The sequence below is a fragment of the Bombina bombina genome, chromosome 5 (assembly GCF_027579735.1).
Source record: "Bombina bombina isolate aBomBom1 chromosome 5, aBomBom1.pri, whole genome shotgun sequence".
Taxonomy (NCBI): domain Eukaryota; kingdom Metazoa; phylum Chordata; class Amphibia; order Anura; family Bombinatoridae; genus Bombina; species Bombina bombina.
The window spans coordinates 699,844,719-699,867,726 of NC_069503.1; the positions used below are offsets into that span (position 1 = coordinate 699,844,719).

A 23,008-nucleotide genomic window follows, 5' to 3' on the forward strand; every position below is an offset into this window, starting at 1 on the left:
CCTAACTACCTTGGTTAGCTAACTATTATACTTAAACAGACAATGTTACTTTAACAGATAATCAATACAGCAAGCCTAAAAGAGCAAGCTCACAGAGTAAATGTGCTAAATTTATAGGCTTGCAAGGCCCAAACAGGTGAAAATAATCCCACCCCTAATTACCCACACAGACAGAAAAAAAAAAAAAAAAATGGAATGCTAGAAATAAAGTTATTTAGTTATTTCCTTTTTTTAAAATAAAAATGCAACCCTTGCAAAGCAAATAATTTATAAAATAGCTTTGTTGAAGAACCACATTTTACTGCAGTTAACTATTTCTGTTTATACATAATCACTATTTAAAGTGTTAGTGACATATTCACATTTCTTGACATTCCAATCAAAAGCCTTGTAATAAACATTAAAAAAAAACTTTTTATATGTGTTTAACTTACCTACAACATATTCTATCCAAAATTGGTCTTTTTCTGGATTGTACGGACGGTTAAAGTCAATCTGAATATTGAAAGTTTGTCCGCGCCGGATAATAAGTTTATTGTTGAAGTATCTATCAGTGTGATGTTCTTTCTTGTTGTTTTCATTAGGCAGCTTGAACAGGTGAACATTTTGAACTTCTAGGTAATCTATAAATTCAAGCAAATAGAATATTTTAATAAAGTCCAAATGAAAATGTGAAAGAATAAACTGCTAAAAGTGAATTTATTAAATACATACATAGTTGATAGTTTACTACAGGCAGTCCCCGGGTTACAGACATTCGTACTTACAAACGGAGAAAATAGAGCTTTATCGCCAATCCTTCTTTCCAGGATAACCCAAAATACTCAAAATCCAATTGTCACAAGGACAGAAAGTGATGTGAAACGTTCTTAACAGGGGCAGAGATAGCAACACAAACTTTTCCCTGTGCTATCCAAAACTAAAAAAATGTTTGGCTACAGTTTCACCTAAAAAAGTGCCTGCTCCAACCTACATACAAATTCAACTTAAGAACAAACCTACAGAACCTATCTTGTTCGTAACCTGGGGACTGCCTGTACTTAAAAACTGTTCTTCTTCCTCTTTACCACACCCCTTGGCCAATAACAATTTAATCAAAGTTCAGCAATACAAACAAAGCTAAACAAATTGCAGTAATAGTAAAAATAGATCCTTTATTGTGGTACAAAAAAAACCCATGCAGTATAGGGGCGACACTACCTCACAGTCTAACACGTTTTGTGCTTCCTCAAAAACTCTTAAGTAATAACAGGGTGATTCATTAGTTATTTACAGACAATTAAAATCTACATCTAATCATTATTGGAGAATAATTACACAATTCTTCCACTTTTTTTTCTGTATCAACCCAATCACCTTCTAGTTCGTAAACTCTTACTAGACTGGGGGGCATATGTATCAAGCTCCGAATGGAGCTTGATGCCCTGTGTTTCTCGCCAGAAACAGCAGTTATGAAGCAGCGGTCACAAAGACCGCTGCTCCATAACCTGTCCGTCTGCTCTGAGCAGGCGGACAGACATCGCCGGAAAAATCAACCCGTTCGAGTACGATCGGGTTGATTGACACCCCCCTGCTGGCGGCCTATTGGCCGCGAGTCTGCAGGGGGCGGCGTTGCACCAGCAGCTCTTGTGAGCTGCTGGTGCAATGCTGAATACGGCGAGCGTATTGCTCGCCGTATTCAGTGTTGTCTGTCAGACCTGATCCGCACTGTCGGATCAGGTCTGACAGACATTAATAACTAGAGGCCTGGGACTCTCAATTCTTTCTTTCTCAGTATGTTATCCTGTGTTCTGATTTGTTTTCATTATGCATTTATGTTATTCCAATTGGAGTAAAAAAACATGCAATGGGCTAAAACAAAAAAAAATTGCCAAATTGAATAAATTGTATGTGTTTTACTAATTAAAGTGTTATACTAGTTAAATAATTTGCCATAGAAGTAAATATATGCATATGATACTTTTTAATCTGTAAAGGATGTATAGCAGTTAAAACCACCCCCTTATATTATATATGAAAGATTTTAAATTCTGCCATATTACGTTGCAGTAAATATAACTTTCTGACGAAGTTTGATCTCTCACTCAAAACGCGTAAGAGGATTTCTCTTGCACTTAATGGGGAGCACCTATTACCTTGTGCACTATTACACAAAATAAATTGATTGAAGTTTGACCTGATTGCTGTAATTCTTCTTTCTTAAAAATAACCAAACCTGATGGATACAGTGCAATGTGAACTATCCAAGAAGTCGATACACTTGAAACTTATGATACAAATGTATGATTTTGCAATGAAAATATGCAAACCCCTATCCATATTTCCAGTTTCTCTTCACATAAAAGAATTTGGCATGAATTAGCGTGAACAGCACATTTGGATGCAGCAGCAAACATACATTTTGATTCCATTTGTTTTATCACTGGCCAAGTGTGCGCAAATATACCACTGGAGATTTGGATGCATGCTAATGCTATCTTCTACTGACCCATTTAAATAGGAGTAATGTAATAAAAATGTAAGTTTATGTACAAATCTTTATCCTTACTGTAGTGTACTTCCCATTGTTTGATTTCCTATTCTACTTATATTGCTCATAGAGGGCAAGATTACTAGTGGCATGCTAACAGTTACGCATGAGTAAAAAGGGGTATAGTGTGGGTGTTTGCACGCATCTGGTGTAGTGCTTGTATAACAACTTGAAAGTAAATAAAATCGTTTGAGCGCAATTGAAAAAAAAAAAAAATCAGTAAAGGGCTTTAACGTTGCGATACATACATATACATGTATATGTTTATATGTGTGTACATATGTATTTATGTGTTTATATGTGTATATATGATTTATATATATATATATATATATATATATATATATATATATATATATATATATATATATATATATGTATATATATATATATATATTTATATATATATAAAAATAAATATACCAAAATGTCATCAGATATATGTAGAACTATGCATTTAGAATTAAATAGAACATATTCTTCTATATGAAGAAATTGGAATGTGAAATATTCATATTTTCATGTCGGGTTAGTGCACTTGGAATATGCGATTGGGTTTGCGTGCGAGTAGAGTCTTAGCTTTTTTTTCACCTTTTTGCTCCTTTGACTTCTATGGGGGAATATGTTAATGTGAGCATGATATTCCAAGTTCAGCTTTTTGGGCATATCAGGTTAGCACACAAGTGAAAACTCTTTACTTTCAACTTGTAATGCAAATGCTACCTGATGCCCCGAAGCTTAATTCTAGCAGAGTTAGCATGCGAGTGGGAGCATTAATTACCACTCCAGTGATATCTGGCCCTTAAAGGGACACTAAACCCTACATTTTTCGTTCATGATTCAGAGAGAGCATGCAATTTTAAGCAACTTTCTAATTTACTCCTATTATCAAGTTTTTTTCGTTCTCTTGCTATCTTTATTTGAAAAAACAGGAACATAACTTAAAGGGACAGTATACACTCATTTTCATATAACTGCATGTAATAGACACTACTTTAAAGAATAAGATGCACAGATACTGATATAAAAATCCAGTATAAAACTGTTTAAAAACTTACTTAGAAGCTGTCAGTTTGGCTCTGTTGAAAAGGTAGCTGGAAAGCCCACTGCAAGTGGCAAATAAGACACTCCCCCCCCTCCCCCTTCTTTTGCATATGAAAAGACCCTTTACACAAACAGGAGCAAGCTGGAGAAGGTAGCTGACGGTATTCACATAAAGCTTTGGGGCTTGGTTAGGAGTCTGAAAATCAGAGCAATGTTATTTAAAAATAAGCAAACCTATACATTTATTTAAAAAAAAACTTTATGGGCTATATAAATAGATCATCTACAAAACATTTATGCAAAGAAAAATGAGTGTATAATGTCCCTTTAAGAGCCGGACCATTTTTGGTTCAGCACCTGGGAAGCGCTTGCTGATTGGTGGCTAAATGTAGCAAACCAATCAGCATAGGGTTATTCTATCTGACAGTTTTAAAGTATATTGGGGAAGTGGCTTCTACTGTAACATTGTCTCTCTTAAAATAACGTTTTCATATTATTAACTTTTAAAATGCTGATCCATTTTACTTAACTTTTTCAAAATTTGTAGATATTTATTTTTAAAAAAATGCTAAATGTCTGCTAAACAAATTCTTCCATTTAAAGTACCGCTTAATGCAGTAGAAATGCACAATTAACAAGTGCATGATAAAAAGACAATGATTTAATACCTATTCTGAATTTTAAATAAGCAGTATATTTTTGTCTGACAAATTTATTTTTTCTCCCATTTTCTGGCCCCTTGTATCATGTGACAGACATCAGCCAATTACTGACTACTATACGAATACCCTGTAAGCTTGTGCACATGCTCAGTATGATCTTGTTCCATAGAAAGTTTGCATATAAAAAGACTGTGCAAGATGTAATAATGGAAGAATATTGGAAAATTTCATAAAACTGCATGCTCTGACTCGGAATTGACTTTAGTTATGCTACTAGCACGAAGGGCCATACTAAGACATTGGACTGAACCCACATGACCCACTATGGCATATTTTTGCAATATGCCAAAGACACAGCTATTTATAGAGCAGGTTGATGTTACAGTAGATATAGGTAATAGACTTAACTTATTCCTGCACAAATGGCGCAGGTTCATTTTAACTTTTGAGCTATAGATCCAGAGGCAGGTTCTTGCACCATTCCGACACACTAGTATTTTTCTGGAAGAAAGCCTGCGAGGCGAATGGAAGCACATTGTGTCCCCTAATGATACTTGAGATTCTAAGGGGAGAGTGAGAACGGAAAGGGGGGATGAGAGCCCTCACTCCCTTTTTTTTTTCTCCTGGCTGGATCCTCTAATTTACCCAAAATAGTTTCAGATTACATCCTTATTAGAATAAGTTTAGGATTGGAACAAGGTTACGGGGGTAGGGGAGATTAGTTAAGGGGAAACATATCCTCTATGGGTAATATGTAAAATGTGAGAGATGTCTTGTTTTTCTTTTTTCCCTTTATATCTATATACGTTTGATGGAATGATTCTATTAAAGACACCCTGTGCGGTGTTTGATGGTACACCTGGGAATGATACGATAATACCATTGTTAATTGAAATGGCCACTGCACAGGCTTTGATCTTGTTTTGTATGTATTTATTTGACTGCTCTAAATAAAAAGAAATGTTAAAAAAAACTAAAAAAAGTTGCATGCTCTTTTTGAATCATAAAAGTTTATTTTGAGTTGAGTGTCTCTTTAAAATAACTTTCAAAAATAGTTTAACATTAGATTATCCTTTAAACAAACTAAAGAGAAGGATAGAGAGGCAAACCAATGATAGATAGACAGACAGACAGATAGATAGATAGATAGATAGATAGATAGATAGATAGATAGATAGATAGATAGATAGATAAATAAAGCGGAGATGATCTCTACACTTCCTAATATATTCAATTGCTTTAATGTTATATCATAGCATTATATTGTGCTTACATATGCTGTACTTTGCTTTAAACCTAAAGTAACCAGTTAGCCATTAAAAAGGTAACCCTTTTACTCAATGTGAACTGTGTATAATGTGGTTAACCCTTTAGACAAACAGGAGCAAGCTGGAGAAGGTAGCTGACGGTATTCACATAAAGCTTTGGGGCTTGGTTAGGAGTCTGAAAATCAGAGCAATGTTATTTAAAAATAAGCAAACCTATACATTTATTTTAAAAAAAACTTTATGGGCTATATAAATAGATCATCTACAAAACATTTATGCAAAGAAAAATGAGTGTATAATGTCCCTTTAAGAGCCGGACCATTTTTGGTTCAGCACCTGGGAAGCGCTTGCTGATTGGTGGCTAAATGTAGCAAACCAATCAGCATAGGTTTATTCTATCTGACAGTTTTAAAGCATATTGGGGAAGTGGCTTCTACTGTAACATTGTCTCTCTTAAAATAACAACGTTTTCATATTATTAACTTTTAAAATGCTGATCCATTTTACTTAACTTTTTCAAAATTTGTAGATATTTATTTTTAAAAAAATGCTAAATGTCTGCTAAACAAATTCTTCCATTTAAAGTACCGCTTAATGCAGTAGAAATGCACAATTAACAAGTGCATGATAAAAAGACAATGATTTAACACCTATTCTGAATTTTAAATAAGCAGTATATTTTTGTCTGACAAATTTATTTTTTCTCCCATTTTCTGGCCCCTTGTATCATGTGACAGACATCAGCCAATTACTGACTACTATACGAATACCCTGTAAGCTTGTGCACATGCTCAGTATGATCTTGTTCCATAGAAAGTTTGCATATAAAAAGACTGTGCAAGATGTAATAATGGAAGAATATTGGAAAATTTCATAAAACTGCATGCTCTGACTCGGAATTGACTTTAGTTATGCTACTAGCACGAAGGGCCATACTAAGACATTGGACTGAACCCACATGACCCACTATGGCATATTTTTGCAATATGCCAAAGACACAGCTATTTATAGAGCAGGTTGATGTTACAGTAGATATAGGTAATAGACTTAACTTATTCCTGCACAAATGGCGCAGGTTCATTTTAACTTTTGAGCTATAGATCCAGAGGCAGGTTCTTGCACCATTCCGACACACTAGTATTTTTCTGGAAGAAAGCCTGCGAGGCGAATGGAAGCACATTGTGTCCCCTAATGATACTTGAGATTCTAAGGGGAGAGTGAGAACGGAAAGGGGGGATGAGAGCCCTCACTCCCTTTTTTTTTTTCTCCTGGCTGGATCCTCTAATTTACCCAAAATAGTTTCAGATTACATCCTTATTAGAATAAGTTTAGGATTGGAACAAGGTTACGGGGGGAGGGGAGATTGAAACATATCCTCTATGGGTAATATGTAAAATGTGAGAGATGTCTTGTTTTTCTTTTTTCCTTTTATATCTATATACGTTTGATGGAATGATTCTATTAAAGACACCCTGTGCGGTGTTTGATGGTACACCTGGGAATGATACGATAATACCATTGTTAATTGAAATGGCCACTGCACAGGCTTTGATCTTGTTTTGTATGTATTTATTTGACTGCTCTAAATAAAAAGAAATGTTAAAAAAAACTAAAAAAGTTGCATGCTCTTTTTGAATCATAAAAGTTTATTTTGAGTTGAGTGTCTCTTTAAAATAACTTTCAAAAATAGTTTAACATTAGATTATCCTTTAAACAAACTATAGAGAAGGATAGAGAGGCAAACCAATGATAGATAGACAGACAGACAGACAGACAGACAGACAGATAGATAGATAGATAGATAGATAGATAGATAGATAGATAGATAAAGCGGAGATGATCTCTACACTTCCTAATATATTCAATTGCTTTAATGTTATATCATAGCATTATATTGTGCTTAAATATGCTGTACTTTGCTTTAAACCTAAAGTAACCAGTTAGCCATTAAAAAGGTAACCCTTTTACTCAATGTGAACTGTGTATAATGTGGTTAACAAAATCAAAGGCAACACATAAGTTAAGTTGACATTTTCATCCAGTTAGCATATAATTAATTTCCAGATTTTTTTCCCCATTTTACAAAACCTTTGTTTTATAATTTATTTAATTGGATCAGAGTTAGTTTTGACTCAGAACCAGTAGTGCTTTGCAAGTCTTGAGTGGTACATTGACTGTGGGGTTAAATACATAGTAGTGCAAGGTCACTAGTCTTAAAATTATTTTTTAACGAATAAGAGCATGTAATGTTTCTACTATTATACCCTTTTAACTAGGAAAAGTGTTAACATCTACAGTCTTATGATAAATGCCTCAACAGCTGAGGTGTTTAATAGCTTGGCTTGACTTGACTTGTAGAGTTAGGGTGTAAAGCCAATTTATTAAAAATGTAAAACTTCTCAAGGCTAACACTATTATATTTATGTATCTAAAAGGCTTTAATAGATAAGAACTGTAACATTATGACGGTGACTAGCCTTTTTGTCTGTGGACCAGATTGGCTCCCCCAAATAAGACAAATAAAGGGTGTAGTTTGCCAATTGCAGTAAAAAAAGAATGTTAATTGTTTTAAAAACATTAAGACTTGGCTAATATATAATTGCATAGCAACACAATAGAAATATCTTGTAATTACAAGATTTTCACTGTCCCTTTGAAAGAAAATAATGCAAAACCTTAATTTTAGAAGAAGGTCTTTCATTTTAAATAAATGCAATGCAATAGTCCAATTGTCTCCTAACAGTACCTGGGCATTTTGGGGGATGTTTGTATTTGCTCATCAGTTGTAATCAACCTTAATGCCGATTGGCTGATATAATCCTATCAGCCAATCGGAATTTGAGGGACGCCATCTTGGATGACGTCATTTAAAGGAACCTTCATTCGGACTTAGGACGTCGGAAGAAGAGGATGGATCCGCGCCGGAGGTCTTCAAGATGGAGCCGCTCGTCATCGGATGAAGATCGAAGATGCCGCTTGGATGAAGATGGTTGCCGGTCCGGATCTCCTCTTCTGCCCAGATAGGATGAAGACTTTGGAGCCTCTTCTGGACTTCTTCTTGCCACTTGATAGAAGACTTCAGCCGGATGATGGATCTCCAGCCCCCGCTTGGGCTTGGATGAAGATTTCGGAGCCTGGATGGATCGGTGATACCCGGTGTGGTGAAGATAAGGTAGGAAGATCTTCAGGGGCTTAGTGTTAGGTTTATTTAAGGGGGGTTTGAGTTAGATTAGGGGTATGTGGGTGGTGGGTTGTAATGTTGGGAGGGTATTGTATGTTTTTTTTTACAGGCAAAAGAGCTGAATTCTTTGGGGCATGCCCCGCAAAAGGCCCTTTTAAGGGCTGGTAAGGTAAAAGAGCTTTTCTATTTTAATTTTAGAATAGGGTAGGGCATTTTTTATTTTGGGGGGCTTTGTTATTTTATTAGGGGGCTTAGAGTAGGTGTAATTAGCTTAAAATTGTAATATTTTTATTATGTTTGTAATTAAAAAAAATATTTTTTGTAACAGCTTTTTTTATTTTTTGTACTTTAGTTAGTTTATTTATTTGTATTTATTTGTAGGTATTGTATTTAATTAATTTATTGATAGTGTAGTGTTAGATTTAATTGTAGATAATTGTAGGTATTTTATTTAATTAATTTATTGATAGTTTAGTGTTAGGGTTAATTGTAACTTAGGTTAGGATTTATTTTACAGGTAATTTTGTAATTATTTTAACTAGGTAGCCATTATTAACTATTTAATAGCTATTGTACCTTGTTAAAATAATTACAAAGTTGCCTGTAAAATAAATATTATTCATAAAATAGCTACAATATAATTATAATTTATATTGTAGCTATATTAGGGTTTATTTTACAGGTAAGTATTTAGCTTTAAATAGGAATAATTTATTTAATTAGAATTATTTTATTTTGTTAGAATAAAATATTTAACTTAGGGGGGTGTTAGTGTTAGGGTTAGACTTAGCTTTAGGGGTTAATACATTTATTAGAGTAGCGGTGAGGTCCGGTTGGCAGATTAGGGGTTAATACTTGAAGTTAGGTGTCAGCGATGTTAGGGAGGGTAGATTAGGGGTTAATACTATTTATTATAGGGTTAGTGAGGCGGATTAGGGGTTAATAACTTTATTATAGTAGCAGTGAGGTCCGGTCGGCAGATTAGGGGTTAATTATTGTAGGTAGCTGGTGGCAACGTTGTGGGGGGCAGATTAGGGGTTAATAAATATAATATAGGGGTCGGCGGTGTTAGGGGCAGCAGATTAGGGGTACATAGATATAATGTAGGTTGCGGCGGTGTACGGAGCGGCAGATTAGGGGTTAAAAAAATATGCAGCGATAGCGGGGGCTGCAGATTAGGGGTTAATAAGTGTAAGGTTAGGGGTGTTTAGACTTGGGGTTCATGTTAGAGTGTTAGGTGCAGACTTAGAAACTGTTTCCCCATAGGAAACAATCGGGCTGCGTTAGGAGCTGAACGCTGCTTTTTTGCAGGTGTTAGGTTTTTTTTCAGCTCAAACGGCCACATTGTTTTCTATGGGGGAATCGTGCACGAGCACGTTTTTGAAGCTGGCCGCGTCCGTAAGCACCGCTGGTATTGAGAGTTACAATGGCAGTAAATTATGCTCTACGCTCCCTTTTTGGAGCCTAACGCAGCCCTTCTGTGAGCTCTAAATACCAGTGGAATTTAAAAGGTGCGGGGGGAAAAAAGCCAGCGTTAGATACGCGGGTCGTTACTGACAAAACTCTAAATCTAGCCAATAGGCAGGCGCAGAAAGCCTTACGCTAAAAATGTGAGCACCGTAACTCCCGTAACTGTCTGAGAAAATTAACTAACACCTAACGCATGCGCAATATCTATCTACCTGTCAACCGCCAACCCCCACCGCAATAACTAATAAAACTATTAACCCCTACTCTGCCATTAACTCACATCACAATAAACCTAATAAATGTATTAACCCCTAATCCGCCATTAACCCACATCGCAATAAACCTAATAAAACTATTAACCCCTTATCCACCATTAACCCACAACGCAATAAACCTAATAAAACTATTAACCCCTAATTTGCCAAACCCACACAACGCAATAATCCTAATATATCTATTAACGCCTAATCCACCAATCCCCAACAATGCAAATAACTAATTAATTTACTAAGCCCCCTAACCTAACACCCCCCAAATTAACCCCAATTACATAAATTAAAAAAAGACTAAGTTACAACAAAAATAAAAAGCATTACTTCAAAATATTTTTTTTTTCTAAATTAATCAAAGATTAAAAATATAAAAAAGTCTAACATTACATAAAATAATAAACCAAATTATCAAAAATAAAAACATTAAACCTAATCCCTATGAAAATAACCCCCCAAAAAATAAAAACACCCCCTAAACTAATACTTAACTACCAATAGCCCTTAAAAGGGCCTTTTGTAGGGCATTGCCCTAAGTTAAACAGCTATTTTACCTTAAAAAATACTAAGTCCCCCCTCTAACAGTAAAACCCCTCACCCACCAAAATAAAAAACCTAACACTAAAAAATCCTAAACTACCCATTGTATGGGCATTCAGCTCTTTTACTGCCCTTCTAAAAAAAACAAAAAAAAACCTAAGTCTTATCCCCAGATAGGTACTTACTGTTCCTGAAGTCCGGCGGAGAAGGTCCTGTCCCAGGTGGTGAAGTCTTCTTCCAAGCAGTAACCTCTTCCTTCTTCATTCAGGACCAAGCCGGTGCGGAGTGGAGATGAGCGTGGAGCTGGACCGGTGACTGCGTAGCCATGGAGTGTGGAGGATCCTCTTCATATGATTGCCGCGTACACTGAATAGTGAATTTAAAGTAGGTGTTTAAATATGGCGTCCCTTGCATTCCTATTGGCTGATTTGATTCTTCAAATTCAAATCAGCCAATAGGATGAGAGCTACTGAAATCCTATTGGCTGTTATACTTAAGCATTTTTCTAATTTTTTATTATTATTTTTTTTAAATTAAGGATTTATTGGGCACTCTTAAAAGAGCTGAATGCTCTTTTAAGGGCAATGCCCATACAAATGCTCCTTTAGGGGCAATGGGTAGTTTAGGATTTTTTAGTGTTAGTTATTTTTTTATTTTAGTGGGTGGGGGGTTTTACTATTAGAGGGGGACTTAGTATTTTTTAAGGTAAAAGAGCTGTTTAACTTAGGGCAATGCCCTACAAAAGGCCCTTTTAAGGGCTATTGGTAGTTTAGTGGGTGTTTTTATTTTGGGGGGCTGTTTTATTTTCATAGGGATAAGGTTTAATTTTTTTATTATTTTATGTAATACACTTTTTATTTTTTGTAATCTTAGATTCATTTAATATTAGTTTTTTATTTTTAAGTAATGTTAGCTTTTTTATTTTAATTGTAACTTAGCATTTTTTAATGTAGGTAATTGGGGTTAATTTAGGTGGTGTTAGGCTAGGGAGCTTAGTAATTTAATTAGTTATTTGCGTTGTGGGGGTTTGGTGGATAAGGGGTTAATAGATTTATTCATTTTTTGCAAAGTGGGTTTGGTGGATATGGGGTTAATAAATTTATAAGGTTTGTTGCGATGTGGGTTAATGGCGGATTAGGGGTTAATACTTCTAATAGGAAGTTTGCGTTGTGGGGGGTTGGCGGATTAGGGGTTAATACTTTTATTAGATAGATTGCGATGTGGGTGAATGACAGATTAGGGGTTCATACATTTATTAGGTAGATTTAACTTTTTTTTTTTCTTAGGTGCCGGCAGGTTCTAACGTTCCGTAAGTCACTGGCGACTCCAGATATTTGTATTTACGCACATTTCTTGACATTTCTTTACATATTTAAAGGGACACTTAAGTCAAAATAAACTTTTATGAATCAGAAAGAACATGCAGTTTTAAGACACTTTCCAGTTTACTTCCATTATAAAATTTGCACAGTCTTTTTATATTCACACTTTATGAGAACAAGATCCTACTGAGCATGTGCACAAGCTCACAGGGTATATTATTATACTAGTCTGTGATTGGCTGATTTCTATCACATGATACAAGGGGATGAAAAATAGAAGGAAAAAATAAATTTGCCAGAAAAATATCTACTGCTTATTTGAAATTTAGAGTAAGTGCAAGTCTTTCTTTCTAAGTTTAATTTTTTTTAACCCATGTACCATTTTATTTATATCCATTTGTAAATATCAGCTCCAGAACTGTACACGAGTCAAGATGAGGCCTAACTAGTCATATGTAATGTGACATAAGAACCTTACTATTTCTGCTGCAAATATTTCTGCCTATACAACCTATTGGCCTTACTAACGGCAATGCTTCATTGTTTAACATTGTTAAACACATTTTAAATAATCCAATATAATGAATACCACCTTTTGTACCTGTGGGCAGAGCTGTGAAATTTTTTGGCACTTTATAAATAAAGTATAATAATAAAATAATTAAAAAATACTGTGTCTGGTACTTTTTTAACAGTTAGTAAAGTGTCATTAAGGGGCCGTTTTATCAATGTCTGTCCGACATGATACGCTGTATCATGATAAGCTGTGTCATTCAGCCCGATTGTATAGGATCGGGCGGTTTGCAGACAGCAGCCTCAGAGGTAGCGGACCAGTTATAGAGCAGCTTCATTATAGTTCATTATAGCGGACCAGTTATAGAGCAGTGCTTCATAACCGCTGTTTCCAGCGAGCCTGAAGGCTCGCGCGGAAACAAGGGGAACAGGGGCTATTCAGCCCTTGTTAAATCGACCCCTAAATCTGTAATTAACCACTGGATTTGTTATGTTAAACTTTATTCTTCAGTCATCTGGAACAACTCCTGCCAATAGTGATTGATGAGGCAGCTAGCAGAGAAGTTCCTATAAAACTCTTGGATAAATCATAGCTTTTTTAAATTACATTTTTGATAATGACAAAAAAAACTCATCCTCTGTTAAAAAAAGAAGATCCATATAGTAGAACTACAGTTGTAGTTGTCCCATTTTCACAATATTTTGTAAATACAGAACAGAAATAATCATTGACAAAAGTCTGCAATTTGTTTTTCTTCTTTCACCACTCTACCATCAGCTGTATTGAACTTTACTACCCCTCACTTATTTCTTCTACTTTTGCTGATATATCTATGTGTTTATACCTCACAAACCTTCCTCTGTTCAGTAAAGCAGGATGCTAAGGGAAGCTGTTCTGTATTCATGAAAATATGAACTAGTGACCCCTTGTGTCCCTTTCTCATTTGTGCTCTCACTATTCTAAATTTCAACACATTTTTTAGAACTTATATCCCTTAAAATACATTCATTCTGAGGAATAAGATATATAAACAAAATTGCATATTATATTAATATTTAATGTTTGAAGATACAACTGAAATTTCTGAAGGTTACTTCATACACAAAAAATCAAATTGATGAATACACCTATTTAAAACATATACCGCTAGATTCAAAGTTCTGCGGCCAAAGGGGTGCGTTACCTACGCATGCTTTTTTTCCCCCGCACCTTTTAAACACCGCTGGTATTTAGAGTTCACAGAAGGGCTGCGTTGGGCTCCAAAAAGGGAGCGTAGAGCATAATTTACCGCCACTGCAACTCTAAATACCAGTGGTGCTTACGGACGCGGCCAGCTTCAAAAACGTGCTCGTGCACGATTCCCCCATAGGAAACAATGGGGCAGTTTGAGCTGTAAAAAAACCTAACACCTGCAAAAAAGCAGCGTTCAGCTCCTAACGCAGCCCCATTGTTTCCTATGGGGAAACACTTCCTAAGTCTGCACCTAACACCCTCACATGTACCCCGAGTCTAAACACCCCTAGCCTTACACTTATTAACCCCTAATCTGCCACCCCTGCATATTTTTTTAACCCCTAATCTGCCGCTCCGTACACCACCGCCACCTACGTTATACCTATGTACCCCTAATCTGCTGCCCCTAACACCGCCGACCCCTATATTATATTTATTAACCCATAATATGCCGCCCCCAACATCGCCGCCACCTACCTACAATTATTAACCCCTAATCTGCTGACCGGACCTCACTGCTACTCTAATAAATTTATTAACCCCTAAAGCTAAGTCTAACCCTAACACTAACACCCCCCTAAGTTAAATATAATTTTTATCTAACGAAATAAATTAACTCTTATTAAATAAATTATTCCTATTTAAAGCTAAATACTTACCTGTAAAATAAACCCTAATATAGCTACAATATAAATTATAATTACATTGTAGCTATTTTAGGATTAATATTTATTTTACAGGCAACTTTGTATTTATTTTAACCAGGTAAAATAGCTATTAAATAGTTGATAACTATTTATTAGCTACCTAGTTAAAATAAGTACAAAATTACCCGTAAAATAAATCCTAACCTAATTTACAATTAAACCTAACACTACACTATCAATAAATTAATTAAATAAAATACCTACAATTATCTACAATTAAACCTAACACTACACTATCAATACATTAATTACATACAAATACCTACAATTAAATACAATTAAATAAACTAACTAAAGTACAAAAAATAAAAAAAGAACTAAGTTAAAAAAAATAAAAAAATAATTTACAAACAGTAGAAAAATATTACAATTTTAAGCTAATTACACCTACTCTAAGCCCCTAATAAAATAATAAAGCCGCCCAAAATAAAAAAATGCCCTACCCTATTCTAAAATAAAAATAGAAAAGCTCTTTTACCTTACCAGCCCTTAAAAGGGCCTTTTGCGGGGCATGCCCCAAAGAATTCTGCTCTTTTGCCTTTAAAAAAACCCATACAATACCCCCCCAACATTACAACCCACCACCCACATACCCCTAATCTAACCCAAACCCCCCTTAAATAAACCTAACACTAAGACCCTGAAGATCTCCCTACCTTATCTTCACCACGCCGGGTATCACCGATCCGTCCAGAGGAGGCTCCGAAGTCTTCATCCAAGCCCAAGCGGGGGCTGAAGAGGTCCATCATCGGGCTGAAGAGGTCCATCATCCGGCTGAAGAGGTCCATCATCCGGCTGAAGAGGTCCATCATCCGGCTGAAGTCTTGATCCAAGCGGGGGCTGAAGAGATCCATCCTCCGGCTGAAGTCTTTTATCAAGCGGCATCTTCAATCTTCTTTCTTCCGGATCCATCTTCATCCCACCGACGCGGAACATCCATCCTGGCCGACGACTTCCTGACGAATAACGGTTCCTTTAAATGACGTCATCCAAGATGGCGTCCCTCGAATTTCGATTGGCTGATAGGATTCGGAACAGCCAATAGAATGCAAGCTCAATCTGATTGGCTGATTGGATCAGCCAATCGGATTGAACTTGAATCTGATTGGCTGATTCCATCAGCGAATCAGAATTTTCCTACCTTAATTCCGATTGGCTGATAGAATCCTATCAGCCAATCGAAATTCGAGGGACGCCATCTTGGATGACATCATTTAAAGGAAACGTCATTCGTCGGTAAATCGTCGGCCAGGATGGATGTTCCGCGTCAGCGGGATGAAGATGGATCCGGAAGAAAGAAGATTGAAGATGCCGCTTGATAGAAGACTTCAGCAGGATGATGGATCTCTTCAGCCACCGCTTGAATCAAGACTTCAGCCAGATGATGGACCTCTTCAGCCAGATGATGGACCTCTTCAGCCTGATAATGGACCTCTTCAGCCCGATAATGGACCTCTTCAGCCCGATGATGGACCTCTTCAGCCCGATGATGGACCTCTTCAGCCCTTGCTTGGTCTTGGATGAAGACTTCGGAGCCTCCTCTGGACGGATCGGTGATACCCGGCGTGGTGAAGATAAGTTAGGGAGATCTTCAAGGGCTTAGTGTTAGGTTTATTTAAGGGGGGTTTGGGTTAGATTAGGGGTATGTGGGTGGTGGGTTGTAATGTTGGGGGGGGTATTGTATGTTTTTTTTACAGGCAAAAGAATAGAATTCTTTGGGGCATGCCCCGCAAAAGGCCCTTTTAAGGGCTGGTAAGGTAAAAGAGCTTTTCTATTTTTATTTTAGAATAGGGTAGGGCATTTTTTTTATTTTGGGGGGCTTTGTTATTTTATTAGGGGGCTTAGAGTAGGGGTAATTAGCTTAAAATTGTTGTAATATTTTTCTAATGTTTGTAAATTATTTTTTTATTTTTTGTAACTTAGTTCTTTTTTATTTTTTGTACTTTAGTTAGTTTATTTAATTGTATTTAATTGTAGGTATTTGTATGTAATTAATTTATTGATAGTGTAGTGTTAGGTTTAATTGTAGATAATTGTAGGTATTTTATTTAATTAATTTATTGATAGTGTAGTGTTAGGTTTAATTGTAACTTAGGTTAGGATTTATTTTACAGGTAATTTTGTAATTATTTTAACTAGGTAGCTATTAAATAGTTATTAACTATTAATTAATAGCTATTGTACCTGGTTAAATAAATACAAAGTTGCCTGTAAAATAAATATTAATCCTAAAATAGCTACAATGTAATTATAATTTATATTGTAGCTATATTAGGGTTTATTTTACAGGTAAGTATTTAGCTTTAAATAGGAATAATTTATTTAATAAGAGTTAATTTATTTCGTTAGATAAAAATTATATTTAACTTAGGGGGGTGTTAGTGTTAGGGATAGACTTAGCTTTAGGGGTTAATAAATTTAATAGAGTAGCGGTGAGGTCCGGTCGGCAGATTAGGGGTTAATACTTGAAGTTAGGTGTCGGTGATGTTAGGGAGGGCAGATTAGGGGTTAATACTATTTATTATAGGGTTATTGAGGCTGGAGTGAGGCGGATTAGGGGTTAATAACTTTATTATAGTAGCGGTGAGGTCCGGTCGGCAGATTAGGGGTTAATAATTGTAGGTAGGTGGCGGTGACGTTGGTGGGAGCAGATTAGGGGTTAATAAATATTATGTAGGTGTCGGCGGTGTTAGGGACAGCAGATTAGGGATACATAGGGATAACGTAGGTCTCGGCGGTGTTAGAGTGGTGGCGATGTGGGGGGGCCTCGGTTTAGGGGTACATAGGTAGTTTATTTTAGTGTTAGTGTACTTTAGAGAGCAGTAGTTAAGAGCTTTATGAACCGGCGTTAGCCCAGAAAGCTCTTAACTCCTGGCTTTTCTCTGCGGCTGGAGTCTTGTCGTTAGATTTCTAACGCTCACTTCAGCCAAGACTCTAAATACCAGCGTTAGAAAGATCCCATTGAAAAGATAGGATACGCAATTGACGTAAGGGGATCTGCGGTATGGAAAAGTCGCGGCTGCAAAGTGAGCGTTAGACCCTTTCCTGACTGACTCTAAATAACAGCGGGCAGCCAAAACCAGCGTTAGGAGCCCCTAACGCTGGTTTTGACGGCTAACGCAGAACTCTAAATCTAGGCGAAAATTAATTAGAATAATTTTAATGTTGCTTACTGTAAACATATTAAAGAAATATGTAGTTTTGTTTGCTTTCACACTTCCTTCAATAATGCAAATATAAATTGCAAGGACCTTTTGTGTAGAGCACTTCTGTTTGTGTTATCTAGTGATTTTCAAAAATGTTTGAATTTGGCTGTAGTTTGGAATATTTGTTGTGATTGAGAGCTACTATACATCCTGACAATCTAAAGTAAATTGGTCATAGTAGGATTTTTATAAAAATCTACACCAATGGGGTAGTGAATTTCTAGGGACGGATTTAACATGTTGCAAATGCAGCTGTTTCCGTCCGAGCCTTCAGGCTCGCCAGGAACATAAGTTAAGAAGCAGCGTTCACAAGACCGCTGCTCATTAAAGGGATACTAAACCCACATTTTTGTTCTTTCATGATTTAGAATGAGGATGCAATTTTAAGCAACTTTCTAATTTACTCCTATTATCAATTTTCCTTTGTTCTTTATCTATCTTCATTTGAAAAGCAAGAATGTAAGCTTACAAGCCGGCCCATTTTTGATTCAGCACCTGGGTAGCACTTGCTGATTGGTGGCTAAATGGAGCCACATTATCATCAAGCGCTATCAAAGGTGCTGAACCAAAAATGGGCCAGGTCCTTAACTTAGATTCCTGCTTTTTCAAATAAAGATACCAAGAGAACGAAGAAAATTTGACAATGGAGTAAATTAGAAAGTTGCTTAAAATTGCATGCTCTATCTGAATCCTGAAAGAAAAAATTTGGGTTTAGTATCCCTTTACTCACCGCCACCTTCTTTGGTGGCAGACAGCAATCATCCCAATCAGAAACGATCGGGATGATTGACCCCCCCTGCTAGTGGCCGATTGCCCGTGAATGTGCAGGGGAGGTCATTGCACAAGCATTTCACTAGAAATGCTTGTGCAATAATAAATGCCGACAGCGTATGCTGTTGGCATTTAGCAATGTCGGGCGGACGTGCTCGTATCAATTTATAAGAAAGCAGTTAGTATTTACAGAAATTTAAAACTATGTCCTGCCAATTTCTGATGATTCCCACTCACAGAGGTAGAAAAAAAGCTGCCAAATTGAATTGGCTGGGCAAACACACATGTTTTATATCAAATTTGTTTTCATAACTAGATTTACGAGTTATGTCAATTTGTGGTTTATTTCCGGATAAGGGCTAGATTACAAGTGGATCGCTATTTTAACATGAGCCGTAAAAGGAGGAAATTTGCCCGTTTACGAGTGCACATTAAATAACCAGCCATTACAAGTGGCTGGTTAATGCTAACACAAGTTTGCGGTAGCACTTTAGGCTAAGTTCAATTAACGAGAGGTCAGACCTCTGGTTCATTAAAAAAATGTCCTCCAATTCCCCCCCCAATAAAGTGTACAGTTTCTTTATTAAAATAAAAAATATGAGCATCTTTTAAATTTTAAAATTACATTGTGGTCTATGGGGACTGTGTTTAAAACTGTAAATATATATGTATATGCTTATATACATATAGATTTATGTGTTAATATGTGCATATAAACACAAAAATATATATGTATATATTCATACACTGAACATATATATTTTAAATTTGCTTCCCAACGCTGCAAGACTTACTCGCTGCACTGTGCTAGGTTCTTTGCTGTGTCTCTAGGGATCAGAAAGAGGCTCCCATTGGAGCCTATGGGAACACGCTCTTGTTAGCGCAATGCTTCCAGGCAACCTTGCGTTAGCATTGCACTTAACTTTTAATACCAGCACACATTTGCGCGCGCTAGTATTAATGAGCGAAGCACAAATATCGTGCTTGCGGAATCACAATTTTGCACTCTACTCGTAATCTAGGCCTAAGTAAGTTATGAAGCACTTATGTTTCTAATTCAATTTTATATATAATGTATAGTTTTGTGTACAGCACAAACAGACAAACCAGAACACAAACAGACTGATTTTATGTTCCCTGTATTAATTTACACAAAAAGGGGTCTAGTGCATTTTAAGGTCTCATAAAAAAACATTTTACTATTAGATTGGAAGCGATAAATGGGTATTAAATAGCTTTTTGGGTGCGGTTGAAGCACAAATTTATCTCACCTAGCACCGGCATCTGCAATTAACCAATGGTCTGTTTCTCTGTGTGACTGTAAAAAGTTTTCCTAAGTATCCTAACAGTGCAGGCAATATATTGATATAGCACCATGCTATTAGACTGAGCTTCACAGTATCTAGGTTGATGTCATTGTAGTTTTAAGAATCATTTATCATAGCTTAGACTAAAATATTCTAATTTTACAAAAATAAATTAGGGTAAAGTATTGACTATAATAGTATAATTTTATACTTCTTGTATGTAATGACTCTACAAACGATAAAACAACTAAAATGCACACCATGGGACATATAGAGAATCTTATTCCTAGGTTGAAATTTACAAATCACAAGTTCAACACAAAATCCATGCAATAAATAGTACAGCTGTATATGAAAGATAATCAGTATTTAAGCATTTATAGACTATTTATACTTAAAAGAAATAGTCTAGTGAAAACTAAACTTTCAGGAATAAGATAGAGCATGCAAGTTTAAGCAACTTTCTAATTGACTCCTAATATCAATTTTTCTTCATTCTCTTGGTATCTTTATTTGAATGTAAGCTTAGGAGCCCATTTTTTGTTCAGCACATGGGTAGTGCTTGCTCATTGATGGCTACATTTAGACACCAATCAGAAAGTGCTACCCAGGTTCTGAACCAAAAAAGGGCCACCTCATAAGCTTACATTCTTGCTTTTTCAAATAAAGATACCAAGAGAACAAAGAAAAATTGATAATAAGAGTAAATTAGAAAGTTGCTTAAAATTGCATGTTCCATCTGAATCATAAAAGTTTAATTTTGACTAGACTATTCCTTTAAAATAAAATTCTAGAGTTGTTTCCCTTGTCGTCTAGCAATGATCCAGTTTTAGAGGGCTTGGAAAACGTTGCAAGCAGAGATTTCTTAGCTTTCATTCTATAGTGGAATAATGCACTAGAGCGTGCTTCATAGAAAATTAGAATTCATCAAACACATCAATGCCTCTTTTAAAGGAAGCCATGCTGGAGTATTTAAATACACTAATTATACCAATTTTTAAAATATAATATAAATCCTTTTTTATTTTCTTTTAAGAAGGAATGCTACGCTTTTTTAAAAATATATATATTTAGATCCTTTCTCAAGTCTTCATATATAGACGTTGATATTGTTGTTACCTTTTGTATTAAAACCCCTTGGAATAAGACCAAAAGCTTCCACGGTAGGGATCTCATCTTCTTCTGAATTGGAAACATTTGGTGGCAGAGAACTGCGACCTGTATGGCCTGGGACGGGTGCCCTTTTCTTTTCCTTCACACTTGTTTCTTTTGGTTGAGACATTTTTGTAATAATAACTAAACAAATAAGAAAAAAGTATATGCAAAATGATTGTAGAATTTGTTTCACATTATAGAAAAATGTTAGACAAGAATATGTCTCACCTGGTCAGTTTTATAGTGTGTTACTAAGCAACAGTTTCAGTTCTATAGTGTAAATTGTTCTGTAACTGTTCACATCAAATCTACAAATAGCGCATCTCCCTGTGATGGTTTCAAAGTCTATGAAATAGTTAGGTATGGCAATACATTTTAAACTGAACACCTTATTCTCTGCTGTGATGGGGATGAAAGTAAATAGGTTTATGGGACACTGCCCACTAACTTGTGGAATGTTAAACAAACCCACACATGGAAACCGTTAAAGGAAAATAGTTCAAATGCCTTTAAGGCAAATTGCAGAGTAAATAGAAAACAAAATGCAACTAATTGCTCATGCATTTTAATTTAAACATTTTAAATTTATGTTAGCAAAACAATATATTGCAATGTATTTGCTGTTATTATTGTGTGTGTGTATCATATCGTCATACTAGATAATTATTGAATATGTTCTAGTGTAAATTATATAAAAAGTTCAACATGTATAGAAACACATGAACTATAAGAGTTTTAGTAGTTTCTTCAAGAGATTATGCAAAACGACATATACATTTATCAACTCATCATAAAAAGTATCAAAATCGAAATTACACAAATAACATCTCTCAAATATTGGAGAAGCTGTATTCTTTGATATAGGGGTATTTAACAGTGATTCATTGGAGCTGTTCAACTGTTCAAAAGAACATTTACACTTTTTTCACCAAACAAAATGTGCATTTTTAAATATGTACAGTGTTAGCTTTGTCGTTATTATTACTTAATAATTTAGGAAATATTTCCCTCTATGAATTGCTTAATAGCTAAAATGGCGTACCCATTAAAAAATAGCTAGCAAATATTATAGTAATATAAATTATTTACAAAAATAGCTACACTTATATTAGCAAACTCATAACAGAAAAAGTAAGGTGACTACATTTGTTTCAAAGGTGATAATTAGTGCAATTCTCTAGTTTCCCTGTGAATAAAAATATAAAGAAGATGCTAATTATATGCCTGGTAGCTGCAGCAAAAACTAATAGTAAGTCCTGCAGAGACAAACTTTATATACAAATACACAACATTGTCAGTAAATCTTGGTAACAGAAATAGAATTTTACATTACTTAAGTTTTTAGGGATCATACCTTTCTTCTTTATATTTCTTAGAGAGGAATCCTCTTTCCTACAGAACTAAAACTGTCCTTTGTCATATGTAATATTTTGGAGAAGGTCCCCCACCCTCTTTACCAAAGTGGTTTTATTGGTTTTCCTGCTTACTCTTCCCCACCCATTGATGAGTAATTATTAGCAGATTTCACAAATGCCTTGGGTAAAGGAGTATTTTATTGTAGAAAGGAAACTCATGACATTTGCTGCAAAGAAAACAAAAAAATATAAATACAAATAACTGGATGAACATTTCAGTTATGCATTATCTCATTTCACTGTGCATCTATTAATGTAAGAAAATGCATTTGTTAAATAGTGAAGGGTCAATAAAAACATATTATTTAAAGGGATAGGAAAATCAAAATTAAACTTGCATGATTTAGATAGAGCATGCAATTTTACAACACTTTCAAATTCACTTCTATTTTCAAACGTGCTTTGTTCTCTTGG

The 23,008-nt window shown here is 35.5% G+C and overlaps 1 protein-coding gene across 1 annotated transcript in view; it reads right to left on the reverse strand.

Moving 5' to 3' along the window:
- Positions 1-22,623, reverse strand: part of F13A1 (coagulation factor XIII A chain) — a 328,117-nt gene extending 305,494 nt beyond the window's left edge. The window contains exons 1-3 of the mRNA XM_053714703.1: positions 22,534-22,623; positions 21,144-21,320; positions 435-623 (exon numbers count right to left, since the gene is read on the reverse strand). Of these exons, the coding sequence (XP_053570678.1) occupies positions 435-623; positions 21,144-21,306 (352 nt within the window). The 5' untranslated portion in view covers positions 21,307-21,320; positions 22,534-22,623. The remainder of the gene's footprint in view (positions 1-434; positions 624-21,143; positions 21,321-22,533) is intronic.
- Positions 22,624-23,008: the final 385 nt, after the last annotated feature.